The following is a 22,808-nucleotide window of genomic DNA, read 5'->3' as shown; positions in this document are numbered from 1 at the left end:
AGCATTAACCACATTCCAGAGAGGCGCAGCGCAGCCCGTCTCCATCCCCGCATTCCTTTTACGCAAACGAGTCCCCCGCGGAAAACGCCGTTTTCCTCCGGTTGTGGGCCGCTCGGTGGGCTCTCGTCCGCACACGGAGGATGTTCGTGGCGTTTGCGATTATCAGGCCGACTTTGATTTGTGGCACGGGGGCCGTGAGCGAAACTAGAGGAAAAACCAACAAGGGGAAATTCCTCCGCGCAGCGCGCCATTGACTGTAAAGACCTTTCAACTTAACAAAAACTGAAGTTGACAAACGTATCCCCGTCGGCCCAAACTGTGACAAAGAGTTTGTTTTTTCGGCCGAGGGGGCAAAGCGGCGGCGGACGATGCGGACGGAGGCGGCGGCGGTCGGTGAGTCGGTCGGAGGTTTTCAGTAGAGCCGGACGGAGCACCGCGGCGTTTTGTTTTGATTTCCATGTGAAATGCAGCCGGAGCTGCGCGGCGCTCGCTAGTTTGGCTCGCGGAGCGGAGCGCACTCTCAACTTGTTTCTGTCCCCAACATGGAGCACTACCAGGAGGATCTGGGGCTCCGGGCCGGCTCGCTGATGGAGGACCTCTCCCTGTACGACGCGTACCAGGACGGGATGTACGGAGCCCGGAGGGACCTGGTGATTAACCCCGAGCTGGACTTCTCTGCCCCGGCGCTAGCGGAGCACAAGAGTAAGCCCGTGAACGGCACCTCCGCGCCGCACCAGCAGCATCACACCGTGGAGAATTTCACCTCCGGGAATAAAGTGTACACGGCGGCTCCGGTGCGCCCCGTGACCTGCGCCCGCACCGTCCCCGTGGACTTCTGCGCCCCGCAGAGGGACGCGGCGTACAGCGAGGAGGGCTGCTGCACCAAATCCGAGGTGGCTCTGCCCTGCTACACGGGCGCCTCCGACAGGCACCGGCGGTACTCCCTGGAGGTGCAGGGCCACCGGTACAGCACCGGCTCCACCTTCGACGGCGTGCCCCTCAACAAGCCGGTGGCTCTGCCCGGCAACAGGTGCAACAGCGTCTGCATCACCAGCAGCCACGACGGGAGGTACAACGCCACCAGCCCCCGGTCCAGCCTGGCGTCCTCCCTGTCCTCTCAGGAGCAGAGCAAGCACGCCAGCCCGAGGTCGAGCATCAGCAGCCCGCGCACCAGCTTGGTGGTGCCGGGCCAGGACAGGTACACCAGCCCCAGGTCTAGTTTGGTCCACTGCGAGGGCAGCAGCGTGCTCAGCCCCAGATCCAGCTATGCAAGCACCGCCAGCGACACGAGTAAACACTCCAGCCCCCGGGCCAGCCTCAACAGCTGTGACTGCTGCAGCAAGCCCAGCAGCAACCGCACCAGCGGCATCAGCATGGGCTACGACCAGAGGCACGCCAGCCCCCGCTCCAGCACGGCCAGCCAGTACTCCTTCACCACCAGCCCGAGGTCCAGCTACTCCGACTCGCGCTACGGGCCCGTGGTCAACCACGACCTGGAGGGGGCCATTCTGCACACGGCGCCGCTGGCGAGCCCCCGCTCCAGCATCTGCAGCCAGGACGGGAGCGCGAGGCCGGGGGCCGCCGCCAACTGCGTGGTCAGCCCCCGGTCCAGCATCTCCAGCCACAGCTCCAGGAGCTCCCGCAGCTCCCGGGGGTCTATGAGCACCTACCCAGAGCTGCAGCTGCCCTCGCCCCGGTCGTCCATGCTGGGCAGCGGCTCACACGAGGACACGCTGCTGCAGGAGTTTGGAGACTCCAACGGGATCCAGAACCGCCTCCACCTGCAGGGGCTGCCGGCGGTGCCAGAGCCCCAGCAGCAGCAGCAGCAGCAGCACCAGGCGGCCCAGACGGGAGGGGCTGCGGAGATGACCGCCGGCTCTCCGCCGTGCTTCGGTTATGGGATGGCTCCAAAGTCCGCTCCCTCCAGCCAGAGGTTCAAGCTGCCTTACCAGGTGACCCCCAGCCGAGAGAGCGGGCCGAGCCAGGCGGAGAGACGGCTGGAGGCGCTCACCCTGGAGCTGGAGAAGGAGCTGGAGATGCACATGAAGAAGGAGTACTTTGGTAGGTACTTTGGTTTGCCTCCAAACAAACCTCCTCAACACACACCTGCAGGGCCCCCCAGAGATCAGTCAGACCAACAAGTGTGTGTGTGTGTGTGTCAGTGTGTGTGTGTGGCACCTTCCTCACACACCTGAGCCCTCACAGGTAATCAGTCAGTCTGTCACTTTGAAGGAGAAACCTGCTGCTGAAGGTTTGCTGCATGTTTCCCTCTTGTTGTTTTATAGTCTTGGCTGAATACAAAGAGTTCTCCATGGCAACAGTCTAACAGACGTGTGATCCTGCTGGTGGTCTTTTCTGTGTGCAGACAAAATTGGGGATTAAACACTTCCACTAGTGTTTGCTGGTTGCTCCTGCGTGCAGGTCGGGGCTGTTTACAGGTTTGTCATCTCCTGCAGGTCTGTTTGCAACCTGCTGAAGCTACATGGCTGCGAGCAGGTTCCTCTGGTGTGCAGATAAGAGCGGCTTTGCAGGGCACTACTCATTTCTGTCTTGGCAGAGCTAACATTTGCACAGCGCTGCCGCTCGCTGAGTGGAACCGTCTGTTCTGCCAGAGCTCGGTCATTCACAGCAGCGTGGCCTGGCTGTGGGGAAAATGCCTCTGGAGGACAGACTGGTCAGTGATTTGGTCTGTGCCTGGTCTCCACACTCGGAGCACTCCGTGGTGAGCCTTGGTGATTTGGTGCACACACGGCCTGCAGAGGAAGTTGCTGTCTACCTTTGAATCAGCAGCCAGACAAATGGCTGCAGTCTGGGGAACAGTGGCCTGTTTTAGAGCCAGTGCACTTGCTCAGAGTGAGGCTGAGACAGCTCTTGATTTGTTCCAGAGAGGCAGGTGAGAGGAGGAGGAGAAGGAGAAGGAGGATGGGAGACAGGAGGAAGATAGCGAGGGGGACGAGCAGGAGAGAAGCAGGAATGAGAGATGGAGGCAGAGAAGAATGCGGTCAGACGCTCCTCACTCTGAGCCCAATAGAGACAGCTCTGTTTCCGTAGTGACAGTGGAGAAATTGATCGCCAGGGCCTTTTTTTTTTTTTTAGGGGGGGGTCCCACACTGCTGCTCCCGGGCCCTTGTGTGGCCTCTGTTTGTTGTGGTGGCGAAGGAGCTGTGAATCAACAGCTGGCCCGATACAGGCCCGCAATTGAAGCAGCAGAGGGAGGAGGACCACCCCACCCCACCCCTCCTGTCCCCTCCTCTCCTCTCCTCTACACCCCCTCCCCCACCAACACCCCGCCCCGACTCTCCAGCGAAGCCCTTCATTAACCAGCCGGTGGGGAGTCGGGCAACACCAGACACTTGGCACACGATCCTGGCTGGCGGGCCAGACGTAGTTGGTGGGGGTCAAGTCTGATCACCTGCCCAGAATTATAATGGCAGTAGTCATGCACAGGCCTGACACACACACACACACACACACACACACACACACTGGCCTGCCCCTCAGTGCAGACTGTACAAACTGCAGCAGACATACGATCACATAAATAATTACTCTGAAGTCTCACTTTAAATCATCGCTACAAGTGAAGACCTCCCTGCTGAACGTGTCCTTTCTTTGCTGCTCATTTCAGTAAGCAGGTGTTTAACAGATCCACTCAGACTGCAGCTCCACCTAAAACCATAGTAATAATCTCCACGCAGCACCAGCAAAGTCAAAGCTTCTTCAAGTGTCTGACACTCTAAGCATGATGGGAAGATAATTGCTTTGTTCTTTTCAAGATCTGCTTTTCAACTGTTTACTGCTTTCAATATACAGCATGTCACAGCTTCCTTTTGTTCCTGTAATGATCCAGGTATCTTTTACTGTATTGTCTCTTTTTAAGACTACGTGGCCACAGCAGGGTTCACAGTTCCTGGCACTCTTAAAAGAGAACGTCTGTGTTTTTAAACTTGGGCCCCATTTTGACATTTTTTTGTTCAGAAATGACCTTTTTGTTCGACAAGAAACAGCCGACAAATCACTCACTCCAAAGCCACCAGACTCCATTGAGGAAACCAATAATTTTACTTTGCAGAACAGGACAGTTGCAGGTTTAGTTAGTTTGTTTGGTTAGTTAGTTTGTGTTATAGTGTGTGTGATCCAAACTAACCCTTTAACACACCAAAGTCACACAGCACAAACTAACCAACCAATCAAGGCAGAGGCAGACCAGCAGCTCCTGTGTTCTGCGTAGTTAAATCCCTGTTTTAGTGAATGTAGTCTGGTGTGTGTGCTGTTTGTGGTTAAACCAAAAGGATCTTCCAGGTCTCTCTCTGTAGGGATCCTTTCCATGATGCTGTCACACACTTAGAATAACACTCTGAGCCTGTCAGTGGATCAAACAAGCTCTTTTAGTGGACCTACTGTGATCAGGTGCAGTTGTCCCAAAGGATCACGTTGCAGCCATTGCAGCCCGTTTGGTGGCTGCTGGCTGAGGTGATCTACTGGACCAGTTCCAACACTTTTACTACCTACCAGTCACTCACACACCAGGATGTGGACAGACAGGAACCCAGGGGTAGAAACAGTGGAGTCGTAGTGGAAGTTGTTTATGTGGTTTCTCATGGAAAAGATCCGTGGACCTGCTCCGTGTGCAGTAACTGAGTCGCTCCTGTGAGACGTGCAGAGGTTTGATTTAGTGCTGTGAGAAGTCAAAGTCACGCCGAGCGGTCATGAAAGTTTCATGAATGGAGCAGTGCAGACCTTCTTATAACCCACAGCACGTTCTGTGTTGTTTTCAGTGACTTCAGGAATATGAAGTCCAGTATGTTTGTAGAACACCTCCTCATATAAACGACTATTATTAACACATGCTCAGCACACAGTCACATGCCATGCTCTACTATCACATCAGAACATCAGAAGGGTTTCCTTTGTCTGACATTCCACATTACGGCTCTTTTTTCGGAAATAACATATCATGTATTTTTCATGCAGACATGCTGACGCACTCGTGCCCTGTTTGTGTTTCACATCTGAGGCCTTCTCACAGCTTCACAGCGAGCTCACACTGAGCCATGAGCATCGTGGCGTGATCGTAACGGCAGCGTTTAGTTCAAAGGTGCAGCCATGTATGCGCATCAAGTGATGCCGTTTTATTTTTAAACCCAGAGAATGCACAACATCCTGTGCTTGCCACATGGACGTGTTATGAAATGGGCACATGAGGGATTCAGCATCCTGTTTTCAGATGAACAACAAGTGCGCCTCAGAGGTTTCCTTCGTCTCCTGGAGCATTTGTGTGGACACCATGAGGCATCATGTTGATATGATTTTAACAGTCTTGCCAACATGTGGCGTGTAGAAGAAGAAACTGCAGAGTAGCTGCAACCAGAGGGAGTGAAGTAATGAAGGCTGATCGATGTAGCTTTATAAATAAATTATACCTCTTCGTTGGGCGGTGAGTCAAAGCCTCAGAGTAATTCTGTGAGCAAGAATTAAAAGGATCTTTAAATACAGCTGCTTGGAAGTCATCACAGATAGTTGTACATAAGAATAGACACATGTGGCGAGATGAGGCTCACTGTGTTCACAGAGAGAATCGGCGACTGTCAGCATTCATACTGATGTGAAGTACTGAGTTGTACCTGGTTGGTCCATGTTGAAATTCAGTGTGGTGTCAGTGTACCTGTGCAAGAGGCAGCAGGATGACGAGACTTGCAGTGAAGAAATCAGTGCACAAAGAACACAGAAGAAGAAGAGGAAGCTTGTCCATGTCATCTGCTGTTAACAGAAAAGGAACAACCACAGAGGAAGTAGTTCCACTAAAAGTGCCTGTTTTAGCCACTGACAGGCTCCGATTGTTGTTCTAATTCAGATTCTATTCTTTTGGTTTAACCACAAACAGCCGTTATATCGCTCTCTGCAAACACACCAGACTACATTCACAAAAACAGTGAATTTACCTTACAGAACACGAGAGATCCTGGTCTGCTGCTGCCTCCATTGTTCCTGATATTGTGTCTTACACATATATTGTGTTGGATCTGAACAAAGCATTTAAAACACCAAAGTCACACAACGACAAATAAACTAATTGACGGAGGCAGCAGTAGACCAGCAACTCCTTTGTCCTGTGTAGTTAAATCCCTGTTTTAGTGAATGTAGTCTGGTGTGTGTGCTGTTTGTGGTTAAACCAAAAGGATCTTCCAGGTCTCTCTCTGTAGGGATCCTTTCCATGATGCTGTCACACACTTAGAATAACACTCTGAGCCTGTCAGTGGATCAAACAAGCTCTTCTAGTGGACCTACTGTGATCAGGTGCAGTTGTCCCAAAGGATCACGTTGCAGCCATTGCAGCCCGTTTGGTGTCTGCTGGCTGAGGTGATCTACTGGACCAGTTCCAACACTTTTACTACCTACCAGTCACTCACACACCAGGATGTGGACAGACAAATGAACAAATTAAAGTTACGTTCAAGTGTATTTGTATTAGAAGCGATGCAGATGCTGCAGAGGAAAACTGAAATGAGAACATTTTAGCTATGTGGCCAAAATGCAGTAACCGATGTTCAGTCTGATGATTTTCTAATAAAAGGGTTACAAGAAGGCATTTTTATTTACAGTCATGGCCTCTTGGAGTCTATAAAAAGCTTTTGTATCTACAAAGTGGCCTTATGTTCCCCAGAGTAACAGTGACGAATAGGAGACACAGAGCGGCTGTGCTGAACCAGACACCGCCAGGAGTCAAAGCTGGAATGAAAGAATTTAAAAGAAGGTTTTGTTCTGCTGGGTTTATCAGGACCAATACATTTTGGGGGGTTTGCATGCTGATTTCCGTGGTGCTGTTTGATCAGTTTTCTAGTCTTCTGTAGGAAATATGTGCTTTATTTCTTTTATTTTAGAAGATTAAGATCATTTGAAGTTTACTCGTCCGCTCTTATCGTGCGGTTTGTTCTGTTATCTTTGTCGAGCGCAGGCTGCAGCAGGAAACGCCAATATTTGCCTTTGATTCCAATTAATGAATTTGTGAAACACCTCTGGGTTCGAGGGCGACGTGTGTAACCTCTGGGTGGCTTTCCCGTCCCCGTGTCCTTCATCTGTTTCCTCCTACGTCACAGACTGCACCGGGGCTGTTAATGAAGGGGGAAGCACGGCCTCAGACATCCAGGGAATTCCACGACTACGCCACAGAGAGTGCGTCCTCGCTCTGAATCCGTCCTGAAATGTGTATTTGTTTAACCGTGTGCGTACAGGAGGAGGAGGCGGGGGCTGTCGGTGGTGTGTGCAGCAGCTCCCCGTTGGGATGTTGTGAGATGTGGTGTCCTGTCGGCTCTGTGACCCTGGACTCACCCCACCCAGGCTTTGACCCTGCTCTCCCTGAGGAATGTGACCCCGCTGGAGGTCGTCTTGTGCGTGAGAGTTTGGAGATCGTCCCTCTGCTGCTGCGTCCAAATACTTTTAATCCGCTGTTGTTTCTTTCCCCCGTCTCCTTTTCACTAAAGGTCATCGTGCTCTGTAGGTGGTTTGTTAGTCGCCCTCGTGTACCTGGGCATGCCCTCTCTGGGGGGGTCGTGTTCAGTGTTTCAGGGCTAAAAGCACTCACACACACTCCTCACACACCTCAGCATCGTGGAATATTAAATGTTCTACAGACATTTGAAGCTGCAGCTGAGCGATAACGGCAGAGAACTTAACCTTTTCTGGAGACTATTCAGACATTTCCTAGTGGGGGACAAATGTTTTAAACCACAGCTTTAATAAGAAATAAACCTGCACGGGTCAGTTCAGGGGAGCAAAGGTCATGGAACTGAGAAGTCTCTCCCAGACAGAGAGTCAGGGAGTTTGATAAATTATTGAGACAAATCCTGGAAAATCTGGGAATATTTTGATTGTTGTTTCCGGAGCCCAGAGGGATCTGATCTATGTGGGTTCAAACTGATTTTTATGATTGTTGTGTTACATTTTAAGGTCACTGAATGTTTAACTTCTGAGCCCTGGAAAGTCGTGGGTAAATGTGAGGTGGGAGCTCTGGTTGGAGCACATCACCAGAGCTTTTCCCTTCTTAACGAGGGGAAGCACAAAGTGCTGACAATCCTCTCACATCCACCGACTGTGAATTTGAAAGCCGTTTCCCTTCAAACAGTGTGATGAAATGCATGGAAATGACAGACTCATGACACTGGAATAGAAATCATGTTAGATGATTCAGATTTAAAGGAACTTCCTCTCGTGTGTCTGTGGCCTTCAGCTACAAGTGCGTCAGTAACAGTCGTGTTTGGCTCAGTTTGGCCTCAGAGCCTGACAGGCTTCGACATCTCTGAGTTTCATTGTGATCTTCGCCTTCAAACGCTGTAAAGCTGCAGAGGGAGCAGCCGCGATGACGCTTGTAGCAGGTTGATCTTCCTCTTCTTCCCCTTGTTTTTTCTGGCTGTTGTATAATTAAAGGAAGTGCACACATTGTTTGGCAGAGTCGCCTTTTTGATGAGCTCTCCATCAAAGCTGGCAGCCGGTCTGCTGATTCTCTTTAATTCACTCTCATTAGCTTGACTTTAATAACGCAGAGGTAAATCAGTGTGGCTGGCAAAGTCTCATGAAGTGCTCTGAGGATGCTCTTCTTCCTCTGTTGTATATCGAGTGTTGAACATGTGGCGTGTGTGTCTCCAACAGGTATCTGTGTCAAATGTGGGAAGGGCGTGTACGGAGCCAGCCAAGCCTGCCAGGCCATGGGGAACCTGTACCACACAAACTGCTTCACCTGCTGCTCCTGTGGTAAGTCCCCCCCCGCCGCCTCGGAGGAATAAAACCAAAAATCACCATCGTCATCCTGCAGCTGGCATGTAAGCATCGCCATAGCGACCAATCTGGTGCCAGCCTGAAGTCGATCTCCAGAGAGTGCTCGTCATAAAAGCAGGAGATTAACTGCTGCCACGGCTGAAATATGTGGATAGGCAGCACTGTGTGTTCACTTTAGACACAAGAACTGCAGACTGTCGTGTGTTTTAGAGTCTAGAGACACGTGTTCATGTCTGTGTGGTCTGACCTGACACCGTGTTGTCAAACACCAAACTCCACTCACTAACTTGATGCTTTCAGAAGGCCGATATTCACCTGGCTGCTTCATCCCACACGCTGTGTTCGCCTCATGCTTTGAAAACTCTCACTCTGCACTGCTTTGAGCAGCTAAGGTGTTTCACAAAGAGTGAGGGAATAAGTGCACGACAGTCTGTACCGCTGGGTTGTTTTTCTGTCGCTGTTTCTGTGGTTGTGGCCCAGGAAAATGATGCCTCGGTCTTCATCTCCCCTGCACGTCTCTGACTGATCAAATGTTTCTCCAGCAAGCGAAAACAGGCAGATTTGCTGGAGAAAACAAAGAGATGCGGGTGGTGATTGGAGGTCCGGAGGCCTTCGTGCTTTAGCGCCCTTCATGTGATCAGAGAGTGTTGCTGCTGTAGATTCGTCCCTCAGCGTACACGCAGCTTCAGCTCATGATTGGCCTCTCCGCCTTCTCTGTTTGGTCTGTAATGCACCTCCTCTCTAGGCTTCAGCGTTCATCACCATTAGTATCACCAGCGGGCTGCCAGGGCTGGTGCTCCTGAAGGCCTGAAGCAGCTAATAAGGCCACAAAGAAATAAAATGCTGACATTATTTTCTTTAAGTCTGTAATTAAATCTGTTCTGGAGCTCATAGTATAGATAGTGTGTGTGTGTGTGTGTGTGTGTGTGGGTGTGTGTCTGTGATTTCTGGACGTCGCTGTCACCCGACTCCAGCCCTCCTCTCCTGTTTCCCAGGGAAACAAGAGGAAGATGTCGGGAGGGAGCTCTTTAGGCAGGTTGCTTCCATTCACATGTGTGTTATCCATGGACACTGATCCGGCGCCCCACCCCCGCCGGCTGTGGAGGACCTGCCTATAATTTACATGTAACCAAAGCCGCATACTTTCCCATTTATTGTGTGTCTGAAGAAAGAGGGGCCAGATGCCGAGTGTCCAGTTGCTGAGGTCGTGGGGTCTGCTGAGGAAAAGTTAGCCGCCTCCGACCTGATTCAGGCGCGAACGCCGTTTTAATCGCCCTGATGGTGTTTTATCATCTCACTATGCTCAGAAAACTGATCCCAGTCACGACACGAAGCAAAGACCTTTCAAAGAGTCATATTGGTAAAACAGCCAGATTATTTCCTCTGGGGACTAAAAATACTCTGGAAGCAGGGCTGGAGTACTTCTGGGGAGCAGTAATTACACGATAGAACGGCTCGGCCCCAACAACAAGTGGTTCTCTGTGCTCGGCGCAGGTCATCGCTGACAGCTTCACAGGCCGTCCCGCCTCTCCAGATGGTTTATTGGTAACGTAAACTCTGAGATGTATCATTTGACCTCATGTGAATGGGAATGTTTTCTTTTGAGCAGTGTTTTGAAGGCCTCTGAGAAGTTTAGTTTCAAAGTGCCTGCACTTGTCATAACACAATCTGGTGATTTATCAGGAGCTACGTTCCTGCGTCCCTGTTTGTTTTTCGGTTTCTTTCTGTTTTTTTCCTGAGTAGGGTCCTCCCGGGGTCTGGAGCTCCACACTGAGGCTGAGTTTGCTGAGACATTGCTCGCTGGTAGCCTTGGGCTTTGTTTAACCATGCATAATTGAGCCCTCCTCTTGGCTTACTCCCATGGTTGCACCCTTTTTTCATGAAATGGCCAAGAATGCAAACTACCCCCCTCCACTTCAGCCGGCCTTCCCTGGAGGACCTCAATCAGACAGTCACAAAGTGTACCAGACCTGCTTATCAGAGGGGGCAGGCCTGGCATGGGCTCACTTTAAACGGCACATGCTCACAAATGTTCTCTGGGCTCTACGGCCGGTCCAGTTTGAATATTTCTGCTTGAGATGTCTTTATTTTTCTTTTGTCCTTCTGCTGAGGTGGTACTTTAGTGGAGAATGCAAAGGGCCGCGCTTCCTCGTCTCACAGCTACTATTAAAGTGCCATTAAATGAATCATTCGTGTCCCCCTGCAGCTGTAATTGCAGCAGAAGGAGATTCACTTTTCCCCAGTTTGCCACTGAATATGTTTCCCCAGAGAAATGCTCAGTAACTGGAGGGAACGTATGTGTGACTGAGAGACAGGGTGTTGGTGAAAATAGCTCTGCCTGCTCTGGATGGAATTAGAAAATAAACACGCTGCTTCGGGCTGGATGGGCAGACTGTCAACCACAAGGCTGATGACTCATTTGTGTGTTACAGTAAACGGCCTCCGAAAGCACCGGCAGGAGGAGGGAGCTCAGGGGCTTGAATTTCTCTAAAATCACTCATCGCCACCGGTGTCGCCCGCCAGGCAGCGGAAATCAGAAAGCTGAGAAACGGGGAAACGTTCACGGCGTCTTTGTGTTTCGTTCCTTGAGTCATGCAGTATGTGTACATGCATGCTGATGATGGCGGGGTTATTACAAACAGGTGTCACATAAGCCTCAGACATTGACGTTAAACATTAAGGTGTGTGTGTGTTTGAAAAGCCAGCGGCTTGTCAGACAGCTAACGAGCCTGTAGCTGTTCTTTTAACGCCCTCGCTTTCACCTCCCTGGTTTCTTTGGACCCACAGCTGCACATTTGAGTTCCTCCTTTTCTTTTAATGAATAACAGGCAGACTGTGAGACATGTTGCACCTACAGGATGTGTGCCGTTATACTGCCCTTAAGCTGCAGCTGCACATTATTCCCACTGTTGATCAGTCCTCGTGAGGAGCCGACTGCAGGCCATCTTTATCTTTATGTCTTAGTTGTTCTCAGTGCCTCATCGTCACGCCTCAGTATTGGTTTGTGATATCGCTCTGCTCAATCAGCTGCAGAACCAATCAGTGATGACACAGAGACATTTAATGGTGTTGGGAGGGTTGTCAATAGGAGTTTTTGAATTTTGCAATGCGTGAAAATACATTAGCAGAGATTTCACAGCTTATCTGCTTTTAAATCCCCAACGCGCTCCGGCTCCAGGACGGGAACATAACAGCGCACCACAGAACAGAGGATGTTATTAACGTGATGTTTCCAGTGGGAGCTGCAGAGACAAAGCTTTCTCCACATTTTTGTCTCTGATTGTCATATTGGCGTCCTCCTCCTGCAGCCTACAGTCCTCCTCTCTTTTCCCACTCTGGTCCACTCAGAGAAGAGGTGATAACTGATAAAAGCTCTTGCAAATATCAAACAGGTTTGAAAATATCATGACGTCCCCGTTTGGAGATAGAAAATCTTCCCTGTGCGGACTGAGAAGCGGCGGCTCGGCTCTTTCCCGACTCTCCGGTGGTCTAAATTAGGGCTAAATCACTGTAAATATCTTGTAACCCAGGTGATGTGTTTCCAGTGGAGAGCTGCATCATTCATGGTGATGATATGTTTACTGATGCCTGGGCTGTACCTGTCTTTATCTGTCCTCTGTCGTCTGGCCTGAGCTCCAGAGTCTCTGCCAGAGAGGCCGAGAGAAGCAGCCGTGTCTCCATCACGCTGTTTTTATATGCATGAGAAAAAGTTGGTGGAAAAGTCAGAACTTTAAGGAACTTGCTCACTTTAGGTGTTTTTTTTTAGTTAGAACTCAAATAAGATGACAAAGGTTTAACTGTCATGACTAATCAGTTGTTTCTCTGAGCATTAAAATCAGTACAATTCAAACAAATTACCACAGACGTCTCTATCGTAGGCGATGGTTTTGGTTTCCAGATCACAGCTTTGACCACTTCAGCCACACAGCCGACACGGCCAACTTCTGACCAAACTGCTCCGACAAACCAGCTGATGGAAACAAATTTTAACTTTCTCTTTTGCAACATTTGAAAAGTTTCAGTCACTGACGTGTAAACGTGTTTTGCCTGTCTGGTGCACTCGTGGTCTGACAGGGACGAGACCTGATGTTGTCATGAGCTCCTTCAGTGTGAAGGCAGGCAGGTCAGGCCACTTGTTTGGTCAGTGGCAGAATAACTTCATGATGAAGATGAAGACGCCTGATAGACAAAGACAAAGAAAGAGGAACAGCCATCACGTGCTGAAACACACCCACAGGCCGCATGACCAATAGGAAGTTAACAAATACTTCTACATATGCACTGTGACCTGATGTGACCTGATGTGACCCACAGCATTTGCTGTGTGGATGTAGATCAGTACTGAAAATGATTTTCCACACTCAGAACGCCACAGAGGCCCCACGCTCCCATGGTCCTCCTGCAGGGGTGTGTTCACTTACTTAGTGACAACGTAATATTTAGTGGTATCAGAATTAGCCTTTTAAAACACATAATAACAAAAACAAACTGAGCGACGCAGTGGTGGACAGACGGATCCTTTGTTCTGTGAAGTTACTGGTTAAACAGCCACCAAAAACATTTAATATCACAGAGCACAGGAGCTGCTGGTCTCCTGCAGCCTCCATCGGCGAGCTTGTTTGTGTTACTGTGTGACTCTGGTGTTTTAAAGGGTTCGTTCAGATCCATTTGTAGCCTTGAAAATTCGAAGGAGGAAACTTGTTTGAGGGGATGAGGTGATGCCTTCGGTCAGGCTGCTCCAAAACAGTTCAAGGACTCACTCACTGCTCTGTTAAAGGGTCAGTCCTACATCTGGAGAGCCACCTATGATTTAATTTCAGTTGTCATGGAAAAGACTAAATGTCCCGCATGATCTGAGGCTGAGAGCTGGGGAGGAACGCCGGGATCGGTCACACGCTAACACGCAGCCCCCTCATTCATTTCAATGAGACCACCTGGAAAACCAGGAGAAACGTTTTAGTTAAAGAGTGATGCAGTGTGTGTGAACAGGTTCAACACAGCTGCAGTACCAGAGGGGAAATTTAGCCAAATAACACCTTTGCCATGGCGACACGTCGGTCCCCTTTCAGCGGACCAACGCTCGTTTCCGTGGCAACGCCATCGTTAAAGATGAGTGCATCAGCAGAATGAGCTCTAATTCCGAAATGACCAAAAATTACAAGCAGCCAGCAGTGAGGAGTGCAGAGGTCAGACCCTCAGAGCCCCGACAGCCAGCAGAGACTCAGCCGTCACGTCATGCTCATCAGTTTGTGGGGAATTTAAAGGTGAAAACACGTTTTTACAATCTGTCTTCTTCTCCTGGCTTCGCTCAGCTCGGCTCTACTCGCTCTGAGCTGTTTTCTCTTTTGGTTTTCCATCAGCAGAGGTTGATGGCAGCACCTGACACCGGCTACTTTTTAGGTGTCGCCACGTCTCATGATACACACATGGAATAAATGAGGGAGGTTCGTGCCTCCAGTGTTCCTGTGTGTTTGTGTCACGGTGAAGATGATGCAGCTTCAGGAGGTGACACTATGTCCACCAGCTCTGACGTGCGCCTACGTTGGAAAAACTAAATCCAGAAAAGTACCAGATACCAAAGCTAGCCGAGCCGAGCCATGAAGCAGAAACATTTTTAGGCATTAAAGTGTTTTTCCAGCTTGTTTTAGGCCCAAACAGTCCATTTTCATCCACAGACCATATAAAACTTATGTGGGTTAAATTTTCTGTGTGTTTTTAATCAGACATAATTCAAAGTCTGTCTCATTCAGTCTCAGTCCACATCGTCCAGTGAGGTTTGTAATCCATCATCCGGCTCCATTTGGTGCTAAAGAGGTCTCAGACATAGATAGTAGCTGGTAAAAGGAGCTGCTGGTTCTGCCGGTTGCAGCGCTGTGAGGAGGTTCGGCCTCTCTGTCTGCTGACAAAAGGCCAGAGGAGAGAGAGGCAGGCCTGGAGCCCTCCCCCTCCTCCTCTCTCTCTTTTTTTTTGTCGGCGAGGGAAGCGGGCAGAGAGCGGGTGTTGGAGAGGTGTGGGGGGTTGAATGGGACCAGCTAGTGACCTCAGGCAGAAAGAATGTCCCCGTTTGCTCAGTCGGCCCGCTCCCCTAGCAGCGCTGCACTCAGCCATCAGCGCTGGGGCCTTTGTGTTCACCTTCCAGACCCCAAACTCCAGAGCAGAGGCCACAGAGCAGCACACAGCAACGCCTCGCAGGCCCTGCTGCTGCTGCTGCTGGTCACTGCAGCCTCTCTGCTCCTCTTCAGCCTCTCCACAGTCTCTTCTTCTCTGTGCTCCATGCTACCAAAATGCTAATTGCTGCTCAGTCTCAAAGTCTTAAAAGTCTCACCTATTGTGTGGACGGCATTCCTCGGCTGCTCCGGCCATTTATGTGGGTGTTAATGTATTGCCATCTCCCAGCATTGTGACACTGTGTTTGTGCGTGAAATACAGCGATTGCATAAATTTCGGTGTTAAAAGGAGAGAAGCGGAGGGAGGGCGGCGGATTTCCCATGCTGGGACACCCATGCTGGGACACCCATAAAATCAATGGTAGCTCGGGACGACAATTAAATCTGACTAATCCAGCAGATTTATGAGATCCATGTGCTTCTTCTGCCAGGCTCGGGTGAAGTCATCGCGCTGCCAGAGAGACACCGCTGCTGTTAAATGAATTTGAATGGGCGAGCTGTAAGGGGTGCATGGCAGGGGGCTGCAGAAGCCAAGCCCGCAGCACAATTTCTTTTTAGGTTGGATTCAGACTTGGATTCTGATGAATGAAGACTCACCCAGAGGAATTCAGCCTCCACGCTCGGAGCTGGGAGCTCAGTGTGCTGAACCTGGGCCCGCCGTGGCGTGGGGACGTTCCCGTGGATGTGCAGCTAATGATGTTTTCATGATCTCTAGTTTTTAAAATGTCACAAATAACCACAAAAGAGCACCAGAGTGATGTGTGGACGTCCGAGCGTCAGCCTGGAAAGTCTCAGAGGGTTTGATGATGATGTGGAACCAACATTAGCAATAAATGAACGACCTGTGTCAGGTGATTGATTTATAATCAAATCGATTAGCTGTCTTAGCAGTGTTTTGTGTTTATGTGTCAGCTTGGGACATCCTCCCTCCTGTCTGCCATTGTTGGTCTGTGCTTGAATGGTGCACAATGGAGGCAGGGAGGAAGAGGAGAGGTTGTGGGGGGAGGTTTGGTGAGCGGCCTGCTGTATTGATTGTGTATGGCTTGTGAATGGATTCCTGTTGGGATCAATGGTCGAAGTAATTAAACGGAGGCACAGGCAGGATGCCAGCCATCTGCTCCACAGCGGTGTGTGTTTTGACTTCCGAACGATACTCAATGTGCTGCGTCTGACAGAATCTGTGCACTCCGACTGTCGAGAAGTTCCAGCTTGAACTGACACTCGTGTTTTAGAGCAACAGCCAGCTCAGTTACAGCACACGTCTCCCTGTCGGCAAAGAACTCATAACTCAGGTATTTAACAGGAATAGAAGAGGAGAGCGACAAGCCAACAACAACAACAGAGAGGCTAAAAACAACCACAAAGAGATTTAAAGGATTAGTTCAGATCCGGCACAATATTTAACACAAAATAACGTGAACAAGCTAATGAATTAAGGCAGCAGTAGTAGACCAGAGCAGCAGCTCCTGTGTCCTGAGAGGTTAAATCCCTGTTTTAGTGAATGTAGTCTGGTGTGTGTGCTGTTTGTGGTTAAACCAAAAGGATCTTCCAGGTCTCTCTCTGTAGGGATCCTTTCCATGATGCTGTCACACACTTAGAATAACACTCTGAGCCTGTCAGTGGATCAAACAAGCTCTTTTAGTGGACCTACTGTGATCAGGTGCAGTTGTCCCAAAGGATCACGTTGCAGCCATTGCAGCCCGTTTGGTGGCTGCTGGCTGAGGTGATCTACTGGACCAGTTCCAACACTTTCACTACCTACCAGTCACTCAGACACCAGGATGTGTAGGAGCTGTAGGTGCTGACTGGACTACATTCAGCGTTGTAGCTGGTAGTTGGAGTTAGGTGGGCACGGTGCTCTGTGTACATCAGTCCACACTAGACTGAGTAAATCATTTCTTCATGGACATGACTCTGTACGTTAGAGTATTGTCACGCTGAGTACCGTCCCCTAAACTGCTGCTGCTGCTGCTGCAGAGACAACGCTCACAGGTGTCTAAAACGTTACTGTATGCTGGAGCGTTCAGGTTCAGCCTTTATTGGAGCTAAGGTGAATGTGTTGATTTAATTTGTCACCTGTCTTTCCAGGGCGGAGGCTGCGAGGGAAGGCGTTCTACAACGTCAACGGGAAGGTCTACTGTGAGGAGGACTTCCTGGTAAGTCAACTGATTATTGATTATTGGTTATCTGTGCTGAGTGGATCAGCTGGTGGCACCGTAGCCTCACAGCAGAGCAGAGAGCGAGCGATTAGGATCTCGGGCCACATTCTGCAACCCTCCGGAGGAGACAGACGTCGCTGCTACAATTAGGAGTTCAGCACCACCCCTCCAGTTCACACTAATCACCTCCACATTTCCCCAAGGAGCTCAGTTACCCCCCCGACTCTGGAGTGGGAGGGGGGCAGCTGCAGCTCTCAGGCTCCTGGTCCATCTGCTTCAGGCTCACAGGGCAGATGATGCCTTCACGTCCTGTCGGAAATATTTAAACTATCTGAGTGACATCTCTGGTGATCATAGTGTTTGGTGAGGCTGCTATTAAGAGAGGAGAGGACGTGATTAAAATGTGAGCAAATTATTTCCAAACGTAGAGGACGGAGATTAGAAAAGGATCCTGTCACACAGAGGTGGAAAGGAGAACTCAGATCTTGTGCTTGGACTCTGCTGGGCTTAATATAGTCTTTGCAGTTTCCAAAAATGACACATGATGGTTATTTGCAGTATTTTTCTGACACCAATTAGTCATCTGCAGAGGTGGAAGAGGTACTCAGTGAAAGTAGTACAACCACGGTGTAGGAATATGTTCGAGCCCTGCATTTAAATAGTTATTCAAGCACAAAAATATTAGCATCAAAATATACTTTAAGTACCAGAAGTAAAAGTTCTCGTTTTGCAGAACGGTCCTTTTCATTAATGTGTTGATGGAGCTTCTTTTAACTTAATCTAATATCTTTATTATTTATCTGTTGGCTGTGTTTTGTGTCATTAATCTGAATCTGTGAAGTAAAAAGTAACTGAAGCCGTCAGATGAGTACAGAGCAGTAAAAATACTGCATGATGTGGTGGAGTAGAAGTATATAAGTACATAGTACTTTGAGTAAATGTACTCACTGACCCGCTGACCTGTTGGAGTTTTGATCTGGACACCGTCAGTACTTCCTGTTTACGGGCAGCGTCCCCATCACGTTCCCGTCCTACAGTCTGATGCTGACGGAGGAGACTAATCTCCCCCCTCTCCCGCCTCCCCTCACACCACTAAGACTTGACCAGTCTGGTCCGTCACCCCGGGGGTGTCTCAGGGTGGGGGGAGGTGGTGGCAGATGGTCGATCTGGATCGGGGCAGGGGGCAGCCTCCCCATCACCGCCTCCCACCTCCACCTGGTAGCCGTGCCCCCACCCCCTCACCCCTGAGTCATCAGGTCACGACCTGCGGGGGTTTGAGCTGCAGATGGTCACCTTCATTATCCGCCTTCGCCCGGGGTTGAAGGGAAAGGAGCCGTCATGGTGTGAGGTGTTTTATTTCCTGTTAGGAGGAGCTTCACGTTCAGGTTCAGCTGAGGGACGGAGGGTCCTGCCTGCTAGCGTAAAGAGCACAGCAGCGCCCTCCATAGACGAGTGTCTGACGGAAACGACTTGAACCATCAGGTGTGAACGTTCCTCTTCCTCTTCCTGTAACTCCTGTGTCTGGTCTCACCCTCAGTACTCCGGTTTCCAGCAGACGGCTGAGAAGTGCTTCGTGTGCGGTCACCTCATCATGGAGATGGTAGGAGCCTCATCACACAGAACCGTAGTGATCATAGCAGTGAGAGTGAGCATGTACCATACTTCAGATCAGACCTGCCGCCACCTTTAACCTCACTGTTGTCCAGCGTCTGTTTTCTCACCTGTGCTTTTGTATGTGTGATCTTTTGGTTACCTGCCTGCAGACTGTGGATGTGAATTCTGGCAGGTTCACATCCTGCCTTTTCATACTGATGTTCATTAACGTCAAACAAACAAATTCAGAACAGTGACCTGCTGAATAACAGCGTTGTCACAGCAGCAAATACATGATCATCACCATTACTGACGGACGCATCCTGCAAAAATCAGTCAGATTTTATTGGCCAAGTTTGAGAACACACATACAAGACTTTGGTTTTTTCACTGCTGTCGTGTTCTTGCACACAAACACAAAAAAAATGAAAGTTTAAGGTCTGTAGGTGTAAAAACTGATGCTGGAATAAATATGGATTATATACATGAGGTGGGGAGGATGTGGGTGTATACAGTATAATAATAGTGTGCTAACCAACAATTTAATGATGATTTGATTTGATTAAAATATATATATCCACATATTTTAACAGGGCTTAACAGTCAAATAGGATTACAAAGCGGTTTTACACTAATCTTTAGTGAAGTCAGGGGGCAGCGAGACGCCCTGTGTCAGCCTGAGTGTGTGAAAACTAGTCAGCGAGTGAGTAGAGAAGTTGAAATAATCAGCTTAAAGTAGAGGATGGAAACGTTCAGCTTCGGCCACACTGAACACTCACAGTTCAACTGTATGAGCACAAGGAGTAATGAGATCCAGTTTAGCATCATTAACAGTGTTTGGATATTTATATTATGATAATATATATCTGAACAGAGGCGGTGCACTTAAAGAATCATGGCAGACCATCACACGTTACTGTATGAACTCTGTGTGTGTGTGTGTGTGTGTCTAGATCCTCCAGGCGCTCGGCAAGTCCTACCACCCTGGCTGTTTCCGCTGCGTGGTGTGTAAAGAGGGTCTAGATGGAGTGCCTTTCACCGTGGACGTGGAGAACAACATCTACTGTGTCAAAGACTACCACACGTAAGCAGGACCTCCGTCTGTGTGATGAAGTGTGGAATAAGTGAGGTCAGCTGATCTAATGTTTCTCTTCCATGTCAGGGTTTTTGCTCCCAAGTGTGCCTCCTGCAACCAGCCCATCCTTCCAGCCCAGGTGAGACCTAGCAGTAACACATCTGACACCTCTGTTAAATCTGTCTCCAAGAAGCACGTTCTACTAAAAATCCAATCGAGTTCAGCAAATGGTCCAAACCGACCATCTATAAAGGCACAAGCTGGGGCCTGGTTAACCACAAACAGCCGTTATATCGCTCTGTGCACACACACCAGACTACATTCACTAAAACAGGGATTCTATATCTCAGATCACAGGAGCTGCTGATCTAGTTGCTGTGACTTTAGAGTTTTAACACATTAGATCAGATCTGAATTAACCTTTTAAAACACCAAAGTCACACAATAGCAAAAACAAACTAACTGGTGGAGGCAGCAGTAGAACAATAACTCCTCTGTTCTGTGAGGTAAAATCACTGTTTCTGTCAATGGAGTCTGGTGGCTGTTTAACCAGAAACCCTTTAAAACACCAGTCACCCTTTATAACAGGGAAAAAACACTTAAATATTAATGCCCTTTACAGATTAGATCATAAAGATTCACAGAAATACATCAGATGAGAGATTTTTTTCAAAATGAATTGTACAGCCTTTCATGTTTTTTTCATGTTCTTTTTTGGTTTCTATTAATATGCCAGGGAGCAAACAAAGCACTAATAACTCTCTCATTATTCAAGCTGCATAACCAACACACAAACAGGCCTAAAGTCAGCATTTCTGTTAATACACAGAAAAAACCCTTTGGTGTGTGTGTGAGAGAGCGGAGCAGGTTGTGTGTGTCGTGTCAGGACACGAGGCCGCTGCAGGGATCAGACCTGAGCCTGCTGCTCACTGGGCGCTTTAACGAGACGCCAACGTGAAGGTCTCACTGTGTGCGTTTGTCCCTCCAGGGCTCCGAGGAAACCATCCGGGTTGTGTCTATGGACAAGGACTACCACGTGGACTGTTACCACTGCGAGGTGAGGCCCTAATGAGACCAGGACGTTCACTATGAGATCCGACTGGACCTTAAACGTCTTTAAAAACTATACCGACCTGCTCTGGGCTGAAGTATTGCAGAGCTGACTCAGTACGACAGGAGAGAGGCGGTTGGGGTCTCTTTATGGACCCGACAAACCCGGTAATTAAAAGTGTTGTATGTTGACACAACATACTGTGACCTAATAAAAGGAGGCCAAAGTCACAGAAACACTTTTGTTTCTCTGGTGGTCGGCGCTCGTCTCTGATCCACTCATGGACCTGAACCCACACGTGTCCAGGGTCGGGTCTCAGGGTTTGGGTAGACCCCAGAGACCTCCACTGCACACACACACACACAGGGAGGGGGTGATGAGTAAGAGCAGTCTACCACATTTATGATTCACATTTCAGCATCTCTGTGTTATTCACCCTTTGAGGCGTCTGTGAAACACACAATATTTACACACACTGATGACCCACACTGATCGAGCCTGAACACACTCGTGTGCACATCCACTCAGACCCGCCGACACAACGAACCGAGGTGAGAGCTGCAGACCGTGGGATGAGACTGGAGTCCGTTTAGTAGCGACGAGTGTGAATCACCGCTGCAGTCTGCTGTGAAACGAATGAGACACACACACAGAGAGAAAACACACACCCACAGACGGATACCAGGCGAAGGTTGCAGCTCAACACTGTGACTCATTGACAAAGCGCATTCCAGCGTTGAGCTCTGGACTCAGCGGGGGACTCTAACCAGCCCTGTGAAGTCATCGTGCCGCTCACCTCCGTCACACCTGCAGGTCCAGCGCCTCAGAAGAGTCCAGAGACACGGAGGATCATTTGGTGCCCGCTGCAGTCATTCTGCAGTGTAAATATTTAACTGAGAGACAGATCAGTCCTCCTGTGCTCGGGGGGGACGATTTCTCTGAATGGCTGACATTCCTCTTCATAGAAATGGATCGTTATGTAAGCAGCGGGTAATCATTCAGCCGAGCTGTGGACAGAGGAAGGGTAAAGTCCAGAGCTGGATCCTAGTCATCACACACTGGAGCAAAGAAATCACGCTTTTCAGATTCTGCAGCACACGAGGTGACTCCAGGGTTTGTTTTTTCACAACAGTACAGAGAGAGAAGACTCATGTATAATGCATGAACGTTCAGCTGCTTCTCCAGGTCTGAATCAGAGCGATGAAGACCAGCTCGTGTGATCCCTCCGTCAGGTTCAGTGTTCATTCATACATGTGAGGAATGTGTCAGCCAACACGTGACAAAAAACACACAAAAGACAAGCGGAGGAACATTAAACCGCCTCCTTTCATACCCACAGTTCCTTCTGGACATCTGAACCCGTGCAGTGTCGGTTTGGGAACGCACCCCAGCCGCTTGTTTCAGAGCCTTGGCCTCAAACATCCGCATGACTGAGGTCACCACGTCAGGGCATCAGGATGGGGATGGGGGTCTGAGATTAAAGTGAAAGAAGAATAGTGATGGCCGTCAACAGATTGAGCCCAGAGAGCAAATGTTCTCTCATAAATGTTTGACTTTAATCTCAGAGAATCCTTGTTTTTTCTCTGAATGTTACCTATGATTCACACTAAACTGGATGCCATGAGTTGATTTCTGATCTTCAGAGCTGCTGGAAAGAGTCCAGGCTATCTGTCTCCTCCTGTCTCCTGTCTCTGTGCTAAGCTAACCAGCCGCTCTGCTGTTTCTGTGGCTCTTTCAGGACTGCGGCCTCCAGCTGAACGACGAGGAGGGCCACCGCTGTTACCCCCTGGACGGCCACCTGCTCTGCCATGGCTGCCACATCCACCGGCTGCAGGCGCAGGTCCCTGCCCACCTGCCCCCCAGCTACCCCCTCCATGTCACAGAGCTGTGAGGGGGAGGAGGGTCCGAGCCCAGCCTCCCAGGTGATCCGAGACACCAGCAGCCGGGGGAGAGAAACGCCTGCACCCCCCTCCCCCCAGCAGCAGTTCCAG

General features: G+C 49.6%; 1 protein-coding gene across 1 annotated transcript; it reads left to right on the top strand.

Annotated features, from left to right (window-relative positions):
* Positions 1-292: 292 nt before the first annotated feature.
* On the top strand, positions 293-22,808 carry wtip (WT1 interacting protein). The gene is made up of 8 exons (XM_070833157.1): positions 293-2,061; positions 8,647-8,748; positions 17,028-17,095; positions 18,636-18,698; positions 19,645-19,775; positions 19,854-19,905; positions 20,755-20,823; positions 22,556-22,808. Exons 1-8 carry the CDS (start codon positions 543-545, stop codon positions 22,706-22,708), a joined length of 2,157 nt encoding a protein of 718 aa, XP_070689258.1. The 5' UTR covers positions 293-542; the 3' UTR covers positions 22,709-22,808.

This window comes from Pempheris klunzingeri, chromosome 1 (genome assembly GCF_042242105.1).
Source record: "Pempheris klunzingeri isolate RE-2024b chromosome 1, fPemKlu1.hap1, whole genome shotgun sequence".
Classification (NCBI taxonomy): Eukaryota; Metazoa; Chordata; class Actinopteri; order Acropomatiformes; family Pempheridae; genus Pempheris; species Pempheris klunzingeri.
Note: the sequence above shows the minus strand (reverse complement) of the source record. Positions and strands in the feature narration are given on the sequence as shown.